General features: G+C 40.7%; 1 protein-coding gene across 2 annotated transcripts in view; it reads right to left on the bottom strand.

The window, feature by feature from the left end:
* The window catches only part of LOC110982219 (active breakpoint cluster region-related protein-like), a 52,038-nt gene that overhangs the window by 17,505 nt on the left and 13,650 nt on the right, over positions 1–20,883 (bottom strand). For both annotated transcript variants that reach the window (XM_022240491.2, XM_022240492.2), the window contains exons 3-9: positions 20,499–20,671; positions 19,957–20,073; positions 16,218–16,403; positions 14,888–15,035; positions 8,516–8,568; positions 924–1,049; positions 12–124 (exon numbers count right to left, since the gene is read on the bottom strand). In XM_022240491.2, the coding sequence (XP_022096183.2) occupies positions 12–124; positions 924–1,049; positions 8,516–8,568; positions 14,888–15,035; positions 16,218–16,403; positions 19,957–20,073; positions 20,499–20,671 (916 nt within the window). The remainder of the gene's footprint in view (positions 1–11; positions 125–923; positions 1,050–8,515; positions 8,569–14,887; positions 15,036–16,217; positions 16,404–19,956; positions 20,074–20,498; positions 20,672–20,883) is intronic.

The raw sequence follows: 20,883 nt of genomic DNA, 5'->3' as shown, positions 1-20,883 counted from the left end.
GCCTGACCCACCTGACGGGCTTCTCCTTGGCGCAGATGATGAGGTCCGACCACAGCAGCACGTGCCTCAGCTTCCGTTCCTCACTGAACTCCACCAAGTAGCTCTCTTTGATCAGCCGCCTCTTCTGTAGAAGTAAAATGTATCCAGATATCAGTCTCTGGATGGCAAGGGATGGGTGCTGGAAATCCTCAAGCCAATTTTACAATCAATACCGTAATGCAAATTCTCAAGGGGAAAATTGAAAATTTTGAATTTTGAAAAAAGAAAACAAAAAAACCCAGTGGGTAGATAAAGTATTGTGTCTTTCACTGTTCCTTCAGTATAAAACTCTTGAGTACACTAGTTGAGCACAAGCTGACCACTGAAAGGACGGAGGAACATCCTTTGTTCCCGTTGTATTCTATCTTCTGTAGTCAAGTAAAGCAACACACAGAAGTCCCCCTCCCCCGCCAAAAGATTGCCAAGAGAGCTTATTCTGTTAGACAACTGATATTCTTCAACGGACAAATGCTTGGATGAACAAGGGTGGACAGGTGAAGACATGGGTCACAATTCTGAGGTTCTTCAACCACCTCGGCCTCTGAATGCCAAACGAAGGAAATGGATATGGGATCTCCCCTCCCAATCTTCCAGTTTGCCACACAGGGAAACCTAAAAGTTTTTATTTTAAACTCACATCCGGGCTGGTAGATTTTTGTCTCTGCTATCTTGACAGTCTAACTGGCAGATTTCCGATTAAAATATGGCACGAATACAAAGGAATCTATGTTATATAGTTCTGTTGAGGTTTATGAATGCAGCTACGGTTGTGACATTGACAGATATCGCAAGCTGTTGATAGAAAAAGCTTGAAGCCATATTCTCTCGGGAAACCAATATCTCATCTTGAGTTGCGACCCCAAAAATCTTCATTTTTCACAGACCTGCTTTGAAGTGTCTGTTTCTCTAGTGGCGTCATCAATTTGCTTGAAGAATGTCCGGGTTTTCTCCAACACCTGAGCAAGAATGGAATAGTCCTCGTGGGCTGGGGGAGTGCGAATCAGCAAATCCTGCAGCAGGGTTGAGAAACAGTCTGTCACTCATCGCGAGAAAACAGTTCAGTTTTGTTCAGGAGGGTCTTGCATATTTCATACATGTATGTGAAAAAAAGCCAGCACAAAATCGAAAAGGGAAACTGACTGTGAACTCATAATTTGAAAAAAAAGCCAGCACAAAATCGAAAAGGGAAACTGACTGTGAACTCATAATTTGAAAAAAAAAAAGAACTTTTATCTTCATGAGTGATTCTCCATTCACTTTCAGGTTTAGAGTATCACTGATGTTGCTACATACATGTACATGTACCTACTTCATGAATAACACATTAACAATTTAGGAGCATGGCTGAACTGGGATGGAACACCAACCTAGCATTTAATAAATGATGTGGTGTTCGAGATGTGTGAGATTCACACCAGGCTATTTCACTCTGTTTAAAAATATGATTTGTAGAAGGAGTTGAGCGCATATCAAAAGTCTAGCACTTCACAATTCAGACAGGACACTGGTCAAACCGGGGTAGGGAGCATATACATATACAGAAGTATATTTCCCCTTGGATACTAAAATAGGCACGGCCAAAAAGGAATTAAAAAATCGGTGCAAACAGGTTAATATTTAAAATGCATGTGTTGTGCATTAGTGTGAATATTTTTCAATGTTCTGTTGAGCCATCAGTTGGCTAACTGATATTTTTTTATGGCAACGTCAAAAAATGACACTTTGATTCATCCTGATTGGCACCACAAACATGAAAGGGTCAAATGTTCAAACTTGGAAAAGAGCAGAAAGAAAGGTGTGCTGAACTGCCAGTGGGCCGCAAGCTAGTGTGTAGGATGCATAACAGGAAATATTACCAAACACTGCCACCAAAAAACCCACCATAATAAAACCCAGAAGTGAAACCGACCCAGCGAAAACTAGGGGCTTACATGTGTGTGGAAGAGTTGTTCATTCTAATCACCATCACTGCCATAATGGACAATGAAGGCTGGCCATTAATGCATCTACTCTTGATAAAACCAATGTAAAGGCCCATGGAATGCATTTAACTCATTCACAGGTTTCAACCTCTGCCTCCAGCAAGAATGCTTTCTAAGAACGACACATAGCTTTCTATGACAAAATCTGTTTTCCTATCGCATGCAAATCAGAGATTTTTCCTCCTATTTCTACGCACAACCTCTACACATTATTTGTGATGAATAAGTCACCCTCAGATTTCATCGATACACCAAACAAGAATTAGACTGTATTAAAAACTAGTTTGACCAAGAAGAAGTTAACACGAGCAAACACACACGGCAGCCAGACAATATTTTCAACAAATTTCTTACAGTACATGCACTCAAGGCACCAGAATATTTTGGGATTTCCCATGACAACAAAAATTCTTTGGCTCTGGTCCAATTTACATGTACATTGTAAAGCTTTGTGAAAAAAAACCAACACGTTCCACTCAATATATGTATAAATTTTCACTACTTCCTTATCCCCGAACTCCAAAAATTTGTCATAATTATCATCGCTGTTCCAATGGCTTTTCTTCCAACTGCATCCTGGGATCCAGACAGTATAGAAGAGCCGATGAGAACTTTCAACCGAAAAGACAAATTTCATTTTCTATTTTAACAGAAATGGGGCCAAGTTTCCAAACCAACGAAACCTGAAGCACTTTCAGTTTGCTGCACAAACAGTCCTCCCTGTAACAGCCGCAGCATCATGAGCGTCATGCATGTGTGGCAAGGACCACTGAAAACAACTCATTGTTTCAGTCCCCTCAAACAGGAAGAAAAACAACAAATTATTGAATGACTCAGTAGCGTCATATTTCTTTTTTTCTAATAATCTCTTTTTTTAACCAGTGAGGTTTTCCCTTCAAGATTTTTGTCACACGTCTGACAAAATCAATGGACAAATTTTGGCAAAATGTTATTACAGCCTGTGATAACATTCACATCTGAATTCATCCTTTGATAGGGGACTACTGAAGCACAGGGTAGCGCCCAAAACTGGTCCTTTTTGTTGTTTGTACCACTTTCAAGCTGACTTGCGCATGCTTAAAATGATGAAAATGATACCAGACTGGTCACCTGGGACTGGTGAGCTCCGCCTCTACCAATTATCTGAAATGCCTCCCCCATTGTACTATTTGGTGTGCTTCATCAGCAATAAGTAATTGATTCAGCACTTTTGCTTGGTGCTTTTTGAAATCTTGTAGGGGAAACAATTCCAACTAGCTTCAACGGGTTGCAATTGAATCCCTGCATGTAGCTTCCTCAAACGGGTAGCCAAACTTCACTTCATTAGTTTTTCATCAAAATATTACACATAACAGTATTTGGGCCAAATGCCTTACGCCCCCCTGGAAATCGATACAAAATCTTGCTGGGTGACTTTCACTCTCACATGTTGCCTCTACACTAAATCCATCCAGAAAAACTGATCTTTGATTTAATCCAATTCATGCCAGCATCAGCAATATAGTCCTGATGGCATTTTACCGAGTATCCGGTGGAGGTGACTATGCTACAATGGTCACTTTTTACTTTTTTGAAACAACTCATCAAAAGTCACAACAACTGATAAACCCACTATGGGCTGTGCCAAATTTCAATTGATTATATCAATATTTGGTAACCAAATTGCACTCTAGAAGCATATTTCAAGGCAATACAAGTTAACTTTTCCTCCAGTTTTACTTTTTCTTTTCTGTGGTGTGTGATCTTGCTGGGATTAAGGGAATAAATAAGCAATCAGGAATCACTATATTGGACTCCAAGCCTCCTCCTTGAAGTAGGGAGTGGACCACTGTCCAGTAAACTCAACAAGGCAGACCACCACAAAACATTAGGCTCTCATACAGCCTCTCAAGCTGGGTTGAACTCCACCCTGGGCGAACCCGTGACCACCCTGAGCTAAACAGTTGATACTTCCACCCTGTGTTCATTGTTTCACTCATGTTTTGTGCAAACCGAGCCTGTCAGGGCACATTCAACCTGGAAATGAGTACCAACAATTTTCCAACCCGGGTTGAAGTCAATCTCGGGGTTGATGCAAGGTTTGCGTGGGGTTGAAAATGATCAACCGTGAATCTTGCCAGTTTTCAACCCTGCCTCAATGCTGCGCCAACCCCCGAGATTTGTCTAGTGTGAAAGGCCTACGTACTGAGTTTCCACAAATGCTTCTGAAGCAATTTGGTATGATCGAACATTCAAAAGATGGGAAGGCCAAATAGTCGAATATATATTTGAATATTCCATCATTTGCACTGACTCAGCTTTGACCCACATACACATTTTAGGCACCTGGAATTCCGAATTATCAAATGCTGATTTCTGTCTGTCCAATATCCCTGCCAGACCACACACACTTTGCTCTAATGCACATTTTACAAGTTCAATGGGGCTTTCCGAAGTTTATTTGTATCCTTCTGGGAATGATACGGGCAACTTTCGTGGATGTGGGAGGGGGAGACTAAAGCACACCTGAGCCAACAGACCACAGAAAAATTCAATGAAAGCCAAGGGCTGGGACAATCAATCTACAGCGTTTGAACAATGGGCATGTAAAAGGCATTCAACAGTAACCTTAGTGATGAAAAGCAATGCTTTTTATATGCATGTTTGGGGTATTTTTAATAGGGATTTCCATATAACTACAGGTCTTTTTTCTTCCAGGAAGGTCAAGTCTTCAAACTGACTACATGTAAAGACCTAATAAACCAGGAACTGCCGGAGGGTAGAGTTTTAGGACCTGAGCTGCTCTTTTGAATGTGAAAAACACTCTTTGAAAAGCCATATTATGGACAACACTTTCCCTCCTACAGTGAAAAACTGCCACAAAAAGAGTGAAGTTACTCAGGGAAGTTACTCAGGGAAATTACTCAGGGAAGTTACTCAGCGAAGTTACTAACAGTCTTTTTTAAAGAGCCAATATTACCTACAGCTACATGTATGTCAGAGTGGAAATATATCATTTTGTAATGAAGTGCAGAATTATGCATAAAGTGTGTACTTTTTCAATAAATAAAAGTGAAATTATTAGGGAATGGCACAGCCCATTGCATCCCATTTCATTGACTGAATTTTTGGGTTCGTATACACATTATGAATAATTACGTGCTGTGTTGCACCAGGAACATTTCCACTTTTGCCCTGTGCAAAATACTCCCCTGCACAAGTCAGAGTGCAACCTTGACCTGCTGTTGCTGAGCAAAAACCTTCCATGTTTAGTAGCAACTGCACAAAACCTAATCCAAGGTAATGGCATCAACACCATGGCACCCCAATTTCATGTTGCCGGTGTTCCTGATCTTCAGCTGCACCAGTAAATTGGCAAGTTACCTGTACATCAACCTGTTCAAGTTGGCCAAGGAGGCACTTGAGGGGAGCTGTAATACAACTGTTTCACAACAAGCCTGGAAGTGATGCACCTTTGCGTTTGCGTCTCATTTTCCATTTTTGCTTTGTTATTTCAGTTGGTATTTTACAAGCCTGACTGGTTTTCATGCTAATGCAAATTTGTACATTCGTGCCAAAACTGTGATGTGGTCCAATGCACTTTACTCCAATGCTGCATTGATTTGCGCACAAAAAACTACTTGATTTTTGTTCTGATTTGCAATCAAAAATTTCTACCTCTTTGAGATTGTTGTGCAAGTGTACAGCAGTAACTGTGAAGGCAAACTCTTCTCAGAAATGTTTTCATTGAGCAAATTTGGGGCATGAAATTTGAACATGAAAGCTTGTAAAGTGAACAGTGTCTTCCGTGATTTGCATACAGCAACAGCACTCTCAGTCTTCCGGAAAAAGTTTTCATACACTGCAGAAGAGTTTAAAAATGCATAACAACTGAGTCAGTTTTTAAAGAAGACCTTCACTGCACATATCCTCTACTGTGTGCCACGCAACTTGTGCATAACTGAGTTACATTGTACCACTGCAGACAGAGTTGCTAACCATGGTTAGCTGGATCAGCTTATAATGGTACAAATACTTTGGTACAGTATGTTTATCTTTCACTGCCTATTCCATTCCTGAAACAATGTTCATTTTCTGGAGCAACCTAAGAGGAAATTTGTGGCCCCGTGGCCCCACACATCTGCTCAACGGCTCGCAAGTTCACCATTTTGCAACATGAGTGATGCACGTACAAGCCACAGGATACCGCGGCACATACGTCAAAAGGCGAGTTACTTTTTATTCCTCTGCAGTTCTTTCCACAACCTTTAATCAATGTTTCGTCGGTGGATCTGCAGGAAGCGGACACCTGGTCATCATCAACACAGCACAGGCACAGGATTTCCTGAGCAAAAAGCACACTAGGCCATCGGTGAGGCTGGAGGACTAACCATCAAGTGCATCCGAGGTCTACACGTACATGTACCTGCATATCTGCACATCGTTTTACAAAGTGTAGAGGCTGATATACACTGATGTCATTGTGGTTGACCAAAGCCCGTATATTACTGTTGTTTAAGCCGCAAACAGAATGAATCGGACACTCTTCCTTATTTGGCCTGAAGCAAGGGGTATTGCAGACAGACCAAAATGTCTTTATCACTTTTGTCATTATCAAACTGTGACCAACAAACTTAACTCTGCCCGGTTCAAACTTAAGGTCAAAGCAAATCAAATTTTAGATCAGTAGCAAACAGAATTTCCCAAGGTCGATATGTGCTCGATTGTTTGGGAAATTTGCACCGTGAATACTGCGACCTCACAAATTCATGCCCATTTTCATACTCGGTACAAACTGGTGTTCATTTTCTGGTCACTGCAATGATTATGCACTTGGCCGGTCTCGGACTCACCAAGCACATATTTATACTATTTGTAAATACAGTTTTAGTCAGAGAGTCATAAGAAGTCAATAAACACTAAATTTCCAAGGATTTTGTTCAAGAATATTAGTTTCATTTTCCGAACACCCCCTTCCATTTGATGGTATTCCTTATGCAAGTAGTCCAGAAGAATCTCCTTATATGGACTAACATGTAATTGGCATGCATGCATGTGGTGAGTTCGGCATGCCGCAGTGCACACAGACTCTTGACCAATAGGAATGGATTAAACTATCTCGTACCCAGGTTCCAGCCCCTTTTTACGTAGTGGGCATTATCACAGGGGGTATTATCAATACACGGCCATGTTGCCCTTTGTTGAATGGGGGAAACTGTCTAAGATATTTATGAATAAAGAATTACATTTATTAATAAACGATACTACATTTACCCTACTGCTAGCACTGCCTAGGGTACATGTCATTAGCAGAGAAATACAGCACAGCTGTTCCATAAAATGTTGTGAATGTCTACAGCGTGACTTGCTCTACGATCGTGTCAATGGCTTAGCCTGTTCACTTTGCCACTGTACACATACCATACTGCAATTAATATTTTCTGTCGGTCAATTAATAACAGCTGGGCCTGCCATGACTCACAGTGAATATTTCTCTTACTATGTGAGTCGGTTAATAACCAAACATATCAAGACAGTGTAAACATGAGTATTGCAAAGGTCAAGATATCCACAGTTACATTCACAGTACATGTGAAAGTTGTTAGACTCATGGCAAACATAACAAATGACAAAAATATATATCGGTTAATAATACACAAATTATTTTCGTGCTTAATTATGTACAATAATGACATTGGCATGTATAGATGCACCCTCACATTTTTGCATGGTCATTCTGCAAAGGAAAAGATCTGTACAATATGATTCATAAACTTGTCCAAATTGCTCATAAAAAGGAAAGTGTATTACTGTTCTACTTTCAAGGCCATTACATGACAGTTTGCCAGTTGTAGCGAACTTGAATCGCACTAGCTTGGGATGATTTTTGCAGCTGTCCCGGGTGACTGCCACTGTGGCAAAGTAAACGCGGGGGTCACCGTGCAATGACGGAACAAAAAAGTACATTCACCAATTAGACGAAAACGGGAGACCGGTGCACACATTTGGTCTGTGCATGGTCTATGGAGGGCGGTACGGTTTTAATTAATCACTGAAGTACCCAACATGGACGACAAAACAGGAAGACCATGCCAACTCTGTGATACTTGGATGACAGAACTTGACAAACTATGTGTCATAACACATGTGCATTTGAATATATCTTGGTTTTTGTCCATAACATGTTCAGAGATGCAAACTGCAGGACAAGTCCTATAACTGCAGTAACTCAAGTTTAACACTAATTCCCCTCCAAATGCAATCCAAATAATTGATTTCCCCCTCTGATTTTTTTTCCAAGATTAAATTTCCCTCTGAAAATTTAATTTTCAAATAATAAAGATTGAAATATTCTGGGTACAACCCAAAGAAGATTCTAATCAAGGTAAACTGTACTTTATATCACTACTTTGTTCACATGCATGGATCCCATAATGAATATTCATTAAATATATATGAATATTGATCACAGCCATTACTGGCTAGTTTTCCCAAGTCTATTTTTTTATACTTACACTCAGGAGCATTGTCAGCTTTGTTATTCTTTGCAGTGGTGTATTCAACATTGCTGTAGGTAGCAAAAATAGATACAAAAGAAAGAAAATGATTACATTTACCCGATGTGAAAAGGACATCAACCATCATATTCTTGATTTCTTTTGAATAATTTGTTAAGCCTAGTACCAGCATACATATCATACTGATATGCAAATAAGCCAATTGAGGAAACCTGTTCAGTTTTTTTAGCCATACCACTTCTGGTTTTGCATGCAATAAAACAAGACTGATAGCTTATATTAATATTTCAGTACGTTGCCCAGCTGTGCACTAATTTCCACATTTTCGGGGGTATCTCTGGACGGCGTTGCGCCAGATTCCCCCAAACTTTGTCACAATGAGCAATTTCCGCATCTTTATAAAGTTCAAAGACCTACATCTACGCAGACGTCACGTTGGGAATTAGTGTGCCATGGCAGTTTCAACGAGCAAGTAGTGTGCTTGACTCACTGCCGCAAGTCCACCCAGGAAATTTCACATTCTGTTAGGATGTGTGCAATGAGGCAGTCCAGACCAGATACTGAAGACCGTTACAAGACCCCAAAATTGAGACAATCACACAGCATCCAGTCTGAATTCAAGTCAAGCTACGTGTTCATGTATATTCAAATGAACTGCAAACAAAAGCAGTCCTTTGTTAATATTCACTGGTGACTGGTCTTGTGACGTGTGTCAACCACAACAATCGACCCTTGAACACCATATTGACAGCATGCACATGATGGAGTCTGCCCCCCCTCATATGCTATGTACTTCATCAGTTGCACTTCCTCAGCACGTGCATGTGAATCAATGCACATACGCAGAGTGTAGAACATCGCTGTTGGAAATTTTCAAAAAAAACCCAGAGAGCTCTTTTTGAGCACGAGTCCAAAGTCCGCACCCTGATATAACTATTCAGAATTTGCACGTACGAAAAATCACGTTCATGACGTTGTGTTTCCGCACCTAACTAGGTCCAGGATTTGAAAAGGGGCTACAATTATTATCCTTTTGGAACAGAAACTGAAAAACTGCCTGGTACCTTCCTCCACGCGAGCAGGTCAACATTTTCAACTTCAAAAATCAGACAAAAAAGGGCAAGGTCATGAGGTATCAATGCAGCGTGTGCATATGACAATAGATAATACTGTGAAACAGGAACTGATAGCTAGCCTTCCCTCATGATTTTTTTCAAGAACAGATAATTCCATTCAGCTTTGAGAAAATTCTTTCATTTCTCAAAGAAGTTTCACTCTATACACAGCATGCTGATTCCATTCATTTGGTCAAAAGTATGTGACCCTATGACTGAGGAATGATCATCTCACAAGCTGCAGCTGCAAAAAAGAGAACTGATCAGTGTAAAAAAAATCAAGTCTCTGGATTCAAAACCAGTGGGACAAATGCTGAGCAGAGATGAGTATGTAAGCAGTTACGATAGATATTATTGGTCCAAGGATAACTGATTTAGATCACGACAGTGGAGAGAAATGAATAATAATAGCTTTCCAGACACAAAAATGTGCTTACTCACTCTGAAATATGTACATGTACATGTGCTATGACAGAACAGCAGGATTCCTTTTGCTTTACACAAAGGTGAGGAAGACCTTGACTTGATGTTGTGCTTCACTTTGAATGGCAAATGTTGGTAGCCTAAACATGCTACTGTGCTACTGTGACAGAAATTTTAGTGAAGTTAAACTTCCAGCTCAAAGCCAGCCTGGTGATGGCCCAATGAAGATGTAAATGGTGCTTTTGAACCCGGTCTCGGGGCACGTAAATGGTGCATTCTGATCCTGCCTAAACAAACCCAGCATAAGGTCATGGTGGATTGAAATCTAGCCTCAGAGGCCTGTGCACATAATAATAAATGGTGGGGTTGACTTCAACCTGAGTGGCCTGCCTTTGCTGACAGGCGGTTCAAATCCAGCTTAGGTGGCCAATAAACAAATCAAGGCTGGTCTGAATGTAGCCAAAGATATCTGCATGAACAAACAGTGGCTTGCTGACTCTACTACTAGCAGTGTTAAACAAAATTTGATTCATATCTAGCTTTATAATAATGAACATTCATAATGTGCAGATATCTGCCAAACACGACGTTAAGACTGCAAGACAACCAAGACATCAAACTAAATAGAAATGCCAGCTATTCTGAAACAAAAATGTCTTCAAAGCCAAGGGGCAAAACCAATATTGAATGGCAGTTTATTCCACAGACGAGGACCTGGATGAGAGAGTGATCGATTACCCCAGGAATTGTGAGGCATCATCCGATTTCAAGTGCCTAGTTGCGTTGTAAGAAATTGATGCAAAATTGAGGACAGGTACATGTACATGTATGCTGCCAATGAGAAACTGGTAACATACAACTTGTACTGAATCTGGTCAGTTAAACCAGGGAGCCAGTACAAGTGTCATGTCTGCAAAACAGGTGTTGTATAATGTGACCTATAGAGGGAGCAAGGGTCTATTTAAATGATGAAAACTGGGTTCTCCTCGATGGGCTCTCTGAAATCAGCAAAGTCATGGTTGTAAAACTAGCATAAGAAAAGGTGAATCATTTGCCTGCATGGATTATCTTGATCTAGTCCAATGCAATGTTATGTTATTGTACACGTACACACATGCTGTCTTTTCCTAAAAATTGTTCATACAGTGACGCACTGGCGTCATGCCGGTTGACAGTAACCTTGAATGGCACAGTACTGGGCAGGAAGAAGAACATGTACAGTATCAATGCCAAACGTCTTGATCATGTGGTTATGACGTAAATGCACATTAAACATATCCAAACACATTATGACAGGCAAAATACATTTATTTCACCAGCTGTCTATCCATCGAGTTCCTCTTCACAGAAAATGAAAGTTTTCTTCTCTTTGTTTTTTTTTCCTCTTCCTCGTTGGGGATCCACGTTCGATTGCAAAGCCGAAACAATGGGGAACGGAGGGACTGTTCTGTTCAGAAAGATCCCTCACGTCATTTTACACAGATTCATGCGTCAGTTTGGCTGTGTTGGTTGTGAAATCCCTTCCCTTCACGTTGAAGATGTTGACTGTACATAGTACCGATACAGTGGGAACTATAAGCCCTTGTCTGGGCATTCAGTCACTAGAGTATGACGTTGAGTGTTCGGACACCAAGCTCCACTGTATCTCCAAATTGTTAAAACATGTTCGACGGTGCTTCCATTGATATGTACATCATACACTGCATGATCTGTTCATCTCTGGCTTTCATTATTGGTTGTACAAATGTCAATTAGTGTACTCAAATACTCATCATTCCTAAATTTATTCAAAATGGTCAGCTAAAGTAATCCTTTTGGCTTGATGATTATTCACTATGCTCTTACTTTCACTTTCCATTTTATATGTACGAACATACGTGTACAATATAATGAGCACTTCAAAAATATTAGACAACTCCTAAAATGCCAGGCCAAAGGGCCTATCATCCATTTCATGTAAATATCAACAAATCTGTTGTGACAATGCGCCAGTGGGACATGGTTGAAAGGGAGTTTAAGGTTGATGTCTGAACAATAGCCACGGCTGGAAAGCAGGTACATGTACATGTACAATAATACACCCATGGCCTCAACCATCAAACCTATGAGGTACACTGTACGACCTAGCAAAGTTTCCAGTGCATGGTGACTTTAGTTTGCTCAGTTTAAAACATGTACATGTAACACGATCACGCGTGCAAGTTCAGATATGTAGGTAGGCCTTGACGTCATGAAGAGGACAAATTCTTTTGTTAGGAATTTGGGACTAATGTTTAGGCCTCCATAACGTCTGTCTTTCCACACGTGTTTTGTCCCCATAACGTGCATCTTTTTTGATTCCCTGCGACAGAACAGAATATAATTTTGCAAAGATAAAAACTATTTTGTCACTATCAAACTGCTCAGGCTGAAAGCAGCATCTACAGTATCCTATGTGCAAGCATGTGTTCACTGCTAATGCATGTCTACATAAATGTACTGTACAGTGCAGTATAGCAAGGTGTGCATACATGTACATGTACATGAACACTATGTACATGTACATGTACACTGTATGAGGAAATACCTCTGTGTACATACCTGTATGTACATGTAGGTATCTTTTCACACTTTTCTGAACAGAGAACAATGGGCTCCATGGCTGGGTAAGGCCCAAGGTTGAAAAGCACAATTGAATGGTTCCTCCAGGAGAGAAATGACAAATATACCAGTGATTGATGGTGGCATGAAGTTGCACTTGGAAATAGTGTGGAGGTATTAAAGGCAATTAAACACATGTGAAGAACACAAATCAATGAAAGTGACAGCTAAACTTAAATTGCATTGGAACTTCTAAATCAACTGAGCAGAGACTTTCTGCACCACTGCCCAAGTGTGACCGCACATGTACATTATGTGCCGTCTGTAATGCCTAGGCAGGCACCTTCCAAATTGTGGGAGTGACTTTAACATTGGAAAAAGTTTGGACCAAGTTGTGAGGACTTTTCCCAGTCTCCACAATACATATTTTTGTATGCCCCTTTTTCTCATTTCTCGCACATTTTATCTGAGCAAAGACTGCCTGGTTTCATGCACGTACAGGACATGCACTTCAGATTTCTTGTGCTACATGCATGTACATGATCTGCCTGTACCCTTGCACTCTGGCAGCATTTGTTTCTGTAATACTCCAAATGTGAATTGAATGTTCCAAAGCTTTCTTGGGGGTAGGGAGGGGTGGACTGGGGTGGGGCAGGGGACGGAACAGTGTTGACTGAATTATAAAGTGATTGAGATCCTGAAGTCAAGTTGGAAATTTCTGGAAATTGGTCGAAATGGTGTTGCAACCATTCTCCAAATAACGGAACACCAAGCAACATTTGGCCCCAGGCAGGAGTTCCAGGATCATTGTGTGCCCAGAGATTTTCAAAATGAAAAATGCACCTGAATGGTTGGTAAGAACTGGGCAACACCCACCGGAACAATGCCCGATGCCATGCCTGGCATACTGGCGCACACATGCGCACAATTACAGCAAGTCTGCCGAGGACCACAATCAGGACAGGAACTCTGCTGCATTGCAGAGCACAAAGCACAGGGGCACATTTTTGTGATGTCCTGGCTTTGAAGGGGAAAAACGTCACAAAACCAACGCCAAGCAGTTTTTACTTGCATAAATCCCCTCTGAACTCTATTGCACTGGGCTGTGAATAGAGCTTGCGCTGTCCAAAACATCTTAACAAAAGAGACTGCTTTTTTTTTCAGAAAAACCATTCTTCTATATTGAACAATTTACTTCCTGCTACTATTTACACAGCGGGAAAAATAGTCACCCATTGAGAGTCGGCATTCGTATTTCAGGTTAGTAAATATGATGTGATTTATTTCCTCTTTTCTGTTTATACCCGGACTTTTTCCATCATGCTTTGGGGAAAAACTTGTGAAAAGGCGGATCTAGGGTCGCAAAAATGGTTGAACTAATGTTGCTTATGAGAATAACTGCAGGTTGGGGTATGCCTGCTTGGTATATCTGAAACTGTCAGTAGACCCGAGACTTTTGCATGCAAGTACAAAAGAAAAACTAACTGACCCACTGTGACACTGACAATATTCACAGAATATGTTGAAAACTTGTTTCCAGGCCCATTGCCAAGGGGCAGGCCAGAGGAGCCAGCCCTCTCTCCTGGCAAGCAGCTATTGCCCCCCCTTCCGGCAAAAAATCACAAGTATCAACATTATCTGCTGTTTCTGCGATGTGCCCCACTGGCTGGCACTGTGCCTGCCCCCCCATGCCTGAAGCTGACAACAAGGCTTTTAATTTCTTTTCAAACCTCAGGTTGAGCTTTGAAAGTTTGATATTGAAGGGAAACCAGTGAGATGTCTTGTAACACAACACGTAGGGGATTGGACACTTGTCGTTTGCTGGTTTAGTTACAGTATCGCACGTAGCATGGTAACTGAGATCCAGCACATGTCTAATTCACAATTTGCCTATGGGTGGCATGACATCACTGATTTCAGGAACATACTGTAAAAACAAATGTGCACAAACCCAAGGTGCTTGATAGGCACAGTTGCATTTTGACCATGCTATAACAGCTAGTCATATGATGCTGAGGGGATGGCACATTTGGGAAAGAAATGAACCCCCCCAAAAATCCAGCAGAGTGCTTATTTATAACAATAACAAAAGAAAATAAAGCATGGATTTTCAGAGCTCTTTATGGCTACAATGGCATGAACTCTCACAAAACAGCTATGGTTTAGTAATTTTTGCACTTTTGTTGTTGGGAGTCACAAAGAAAATCCTCCCAAATCACACCTCAGGATGACAAGGGTTGTCTTTACTCACATTCCATGGTGTAGGTGTCGCCAGAATGCAGCTTGATGCTGGCTGAGATGGCGGCAAAGCGTTCGTCCTCCTTCTTCAACCTCTCCAGGCAGCTCATGGCCTTCTTGTAGTTGGCTATGTACTCTTCATGCACCCCAAAATGGCTGGCCTGGAAGTGGCCGCAAAATTTGATGTTTGAGCATTTGAGAAATGGCACTTGACACAGCTGGGTGCGCGTGGCACGGCACCGTGCTTTGCAATTGGAGTTGCTTCCTCATTCCCAGCCTGAGAAGCTCACTCGCAAAGACATGCGGTCGAAAAATCCCTCCGGAAGACTATGCTTCGTCCCCCCAAAGTGAGGCCGCTTCACAATAGTGCGCCACCAAGAGTCTGTGGACCAAATGCGCATTTCGAAAGGGTTGACAAACTTTGCACGTTGTGATTGGCCAACACATTGCAAACTCTTGGTGGCGCATTATTGTGAATCACCCGTATTGTGCAGGCAATTACTCTCTATTTGAATCATAAAATGACAACTATCAGTATAACGTAAAGCCACAGATATATAAGAAATCCAAACTGAGTTCGTGCCACTTTTCAGTCTGATCAACTCTATTGAAATAACAGAACAAGCATTTCATCTTTCTTTCAAAAGAGATGCTGACAGTGTCTATGCACTGAAACATGCTGAAAAGCAACCCTTTTTGCCCCGCTGACAATTTTGATTGCTCTTGTTTAATGGGGCATGTCTCTGTATCACCACAAGCAAATAAAGATATAATAAAAAGCATCATTGAGCCAGGAGTGATCATCTTGAAAACCATGTCAGTTATGAATACCACCAGCTGGGAGTTGCCGTTTCCAAAATGGACAGTACAGTGTTTGTGTGAACCATTCTTTGGGATTCCCTGTTTGCAGAGGAAATTCCACATATGCATATGTACAGTCCAAAGTCCCATATTTAGTGCTTCAAGGTTTCAGTTATGGCCTGCTATGACAGGAGTCAGAAGCATGAATCTGACCGGTGATTAGCTAAGCAGCTACAAGCTTGTAAATTTTGTGGATAAAAAGCTATATGTACGGTATCTTTATTAGAGGCGATGAAAAAAGCGGGATTTAAAAAGATGTATATTCCAACTGGAAGGCCATGATCAGTCAGTGATGTACGGTAACATAAAACCACTGTCCCTAACATGCAGTCATGTCTATGAATGATCTTGTGCTTGGGTTTCCTTGTCCAGCTGTGATTAAACCAAATCTACTACACATCTAGGTTTTTCATGTAACTGTTGGTGAAGTTTTAACAGGTGAATATTACTACTCGTATTGGCTCATGGGCCGATCCTCTCACCAGAAGTTTGAAGGAGTCTCCGTAGGTCTGCTCGGGGGTCCATTGCGCCAGCTTGGGTTCCATGTGGTTGCAGAACTCCCGGTGCACCTCGCAGAGTTCGGGGATCTTGAAGAACAGGGTATCGTAATCCTCGGCGGATAAGATGGGCTTGGAGGTGGTCATGTTGGCTTTGAAGGTCTTCATCATCTGATGGAATGGATAGATGGATGGGGGGAGGGGAGAAAGGGGGCAGTGAGAAAAAAATTATGGCAGAATGAAAGAAAAATGATTTGTACAGCAGACAGAAAATTCGGCTTTCAAGTGCCGAGGTGCCTTTTTGATTTTTAGCGTCCATGATAAAACCGGATACATTAACTTTTCCTTTCTTTGTGGACAAGTTACATTTTCAGTCTAAATGCTAAAAACACTATCAGATATCATGAGCTTTTTGACAAAATCAAATCAAAAATCAAAATTTGAAATCTATCTGGAACACATACATGTACATTTTAACCCTGATCTGTAGGTGAGGTGTTATTTCCTGCTACTTGCAAGTAATCTAACTAAAAAAAAAAATTAAAAAAAAGAATCTGAAAAATAAAACTACAAGAATGTTGGGATGTTATAATCCCTGACTTTCCTGACATATTTTCCAGTCGTCAACCCTCAAATATTCCAAGCCAAACATGTGAAGTATAAAAAACAATGTTTAGTCCATGGAATTCTGAATCCAATAAAAATCATTTAAAAAACATCAGGTGTGAGGTTTTGAAAGACTTGAAATGGCCACGGTTAATTTCATAAGTAACAAAGTTTCATGTTTCAAGTTTGCCTCAAACGTCATGTATTACACACATATGGACAATTCCATACCAACTGTGACATGACTGCAGAAGTTGAAACTTGATTATTCAAATTTTTTTCTCCGCTACTGCTTATTAGAACACCTCAGATTCATTAAGTTGAGGGGATGTCATGCCAATACCATATGGATAATTATTATTAATGAAATAATTCTTAGTGGTTGTTTTCTTTATATGAATATTTCTATACATGTAACATCCGTAACATAAAATGTATTCAGTAACAGCTTCAATTAACAAAATTGGACTATACAGGGGTACTTTTATCTAACTTTCAATTCAAGCCTGGATAGAATAGACTCAGACAAACTGCAACATAGTTTGTATAAAACAAACCAACAACACAGAGGTTTACTTATTTGTACCAAAGGTCAAAAAGCCACGTCACAATGCGTAACATCTGTAACATTCATTTCACATGCTTGTGGCTAATTGTATAAAAAGCTAAACAAAGCAACAACACAGAGGTTCACACTTATTTGTACCAAAGGTCAAAATGCCACATCATAATGTGTAACATCTGTAACATTCATTTCACACACTTGTGGCTAATTAATCAGTGGAGCTAAAACTAGTTGATTCAACCCAAGTGGTCTCAAATCCTCCCATTTCAACGTGATTTTACAAACATCCTACGGGGTCAGGGATATGCTTAACACTTGAATAGGCTTCAAGTATAAAAACAAATAAATTGGTTTTTTTTCCCAACACAAGTTAATTTGTTTATCAACTGAAACTTAGGAGTTGCATACAAATATACACTGTTTGCATCTTTACCAGCCTGTCAAGAGAAATCAGCCCCTTCTGATGACCCAGACTGTTGATGATTGACAGACAAAAGATAGCAAATGGGGGGGGGCACTGATTACATCAGACAATTCTCTCTCAACAAATGCTGCATCCATATCTGCTCCCACAATGCACTTCAAATGCAAACATAGTTAACATGGATCAAAGGTAACAAATTTCAATGCTGGAAGAAACCACATCATGCATACATCACAGCGCCAGACAAAAATAATCATATTCTGGGAAATACATGCAAGCATGAGCTTGGGGACTTTGGAATTCATTGACGGTGGACTTTGGTACCAGCCATTTATGCCATATGGCCAACAGCGCTACATACCAGGCAAGGTTTTTTTTCATTCCATCAACAATTTACACATCTGTACCTCTCTGTCAGAGGCTAACATGGTGAAAACGGAAAATTTTCTCCGAAAAAATGCATAACCTTTAACACCGAATTCAATGAATTTAGATTTAAGTGAGTCAACCTGACCATCAGTAAGAACTGGGGCTGTACAGTAATTGATCAATCAGTCTCTTTCAGTTTCTATTTCAATGAATCAAATGACTGATTTATCAACCTTGGAGAAAGCTCATTTTCCCAAATCTCCCAACCAACAATCAAGATATACATGTACAATCCAAGCTGGCAGTACATGCGTCCATCTTTATTGTTTTGTCCAATATCTTTAAAAGCAGTCTTTGCAGTTATTTTGCATTAAAACGGTTTTCTCACTTATCAACATGTGCAACATGTCAACCCTACTGAAATACTAGAAAAATACACATGCACTTTAACTCACACATTCTATGCTAATAATTCAATATAACGTGCACGTGTAAGGGACTGACAACTCAGCACATTTTTAACATTCAAAAGTAAAAGTAACAGGTACCCTGCAATATTTTCAGATAAGTGTAACTCTATGACCATTGGACCATTAACATACATGTACATTGTCACGTAAATGTTTATCAGGGAAAGCAGTAAAACACACAGTAATCATTACATGCTTACACATTTGGAGAAGTTTTCATGATGGACAGAACTTGCCTTGGTTTCCATAGGAAACTACTCAATGATTTTAGTTTTTATCTACAAGTACATGTAGAGGAACTCATTCGTAATATGAATTTTCAATAACCCAGTCTTTCACCTCTAAACATCCATAATTTTCACTTCATCACTAAAACTGTCACTTGATCTTATATTCACGCTCTGTCCTTCCTGCTAATGAGTGCTCAGTATAAAAGACAGCTGCATGCATGTGCACTCCTCATGTTACCGGTGAATTTGGTTTCACATTAATCAATGACACCGATAAGAGGGAATCATATAAAACATCAAGAGTAGGAAGAAGGTTACAGAAAAAGGTGACAGTGATGTATGTACATTGTGCAAATATTACATAAATACAAGCACGTTCATGTACAAGTATGCCATCTCACACTCACTTTTACCCTGTTTGGCCACCACTGTCTCTCACTTTTGAGAAATATTCGGCCAAACCCAAATAACATTCCAGCGTCTCCATCCAATACCTCCAAACCGTTTACTTTCACTTCTCACTGCATGCACCAATCCCTACCTGTTTGTCACCTCCTCTGCTCACTAACATCTCATACCATCTGGAAGCCCTTCTTCCAGTGGCAAAACTTGGGTACATTTTGCAGGGGGGTATAATTTCAGAGGCCCCTCATATTTTGGAAACACTCCTCATTTTCTCACAGTTAAAACACTGATCAAGGCAGAGTATCACTGAATTTTTGTCCTTTTCAAATTTCTAGGGGGGGGGGAGGAGAACAGGCCTGAAGGGGAACTTGGCTCCCCCTAGTCACAGCACTGCCTTCCTCATCCAGGCACATGCATGTATTTCACTTTCCTTGTCCCCACCCACCCCCCCCCGCATTCTCCTGTCCCATTCCACCAGAAGGTCCTTTGTCACTACTTCCCTTGCCCCTACCTGCCTTCATTCATTATCACCCAGTCTGCCCACTCATGTCTCACCCCATCTGAGGACTCTCTTTCATCTGGACACGTATCCCTTCCCTCATCCCCATCACCCATTCTCACTTTTACCTAGTCTGGCCCCTACAATTCCTCATACCTTCTGGAGTTCCTCCATTGTGTGGACGTATTTCAGTTCACTTTCCAACGTTCCACAAAGCAGAATCCGCCTCACATTCAAGATTTCCACTTCTGGAGATGACAGTCTGTGTGCAAGCTGTAAATATGTAAGAATATTTCAAGTGAATTACATGATATTTCAGTACTTGAAATTTTAAAGAAGTCTTCACATCTCATGTACTAAAGTTTAACAACTAATACTATTATATTAAATAATCCCATTTCTGCTTGAAACGTGAAAAAAAAACAAGTTTAACCACTTTGGGATGGTATTAGTTTTGACCCAAATTTTTTACTTCTTTGGCAGTTATTTGAGTATTTGTCCGATATATCTTACCACAACCTAGCATGCTGAGGCACGCTCAAGAGCAATATTTGCTCAGGCAATAGGCAGAACATGTACATCTGGAACTATGGTATGCGCACTCTGCATCAAATGCACAATATCCCACTCCATGCAAGCACGCAAACATCCACATGTATAGCTCTGTACAGCGCATCACAATGTATGTATACATGTACCTGTTCTTTGGTGGGTGATTCTGGCTCTGGGCTTGAGCTACCAGCGGGCGTGACCACGATACCTGCTGGGCGTTGCAAGGAGATAGTGGGATGGTCATTAATGCCGGGGGATGACGCTGGCCTACCTCCTTTGTTAGGGGAGAGCGAGGCACTGGATGCGTTTGAGTCGCTAGCTGTGAGGGAATCAAGCCAGAAAGATACAGGAAAAATGTCACGTTTACAATACCCATAACCTCACTTCTCGTTTTTTTTCTTGAAACCATGTTAGTAAACACAATCCCCTGACAGGGATAGGAATTTACAGCATTTATAACAACATTACTTGTGCAATGTATGTTTTATGAAAATGTGCATGTATGTAACCATAACTACATGTACATAGGGT

The sequence above is a fragment of the Acanthaster planci genome, linkage group LG09, assembly GCF_054643075.1.
Source record: "Acanthaster planci isolate LZ-2023a linkage group LG09, COTS_SCS, whole genome shotgun sequence".
Classification (NCBI taxonomy): Eukaryota; Metazoa; Echinodermata; class Asteroidea; order Valvatida; family Acanthasteridae; genus Acanthaster; species Acanthaster planci.
The sequence above is the reverse complement of the archived record's forward strand: the minus strand, read 5'-3'. Positions and strand labels throughout refer to the sequence as shown.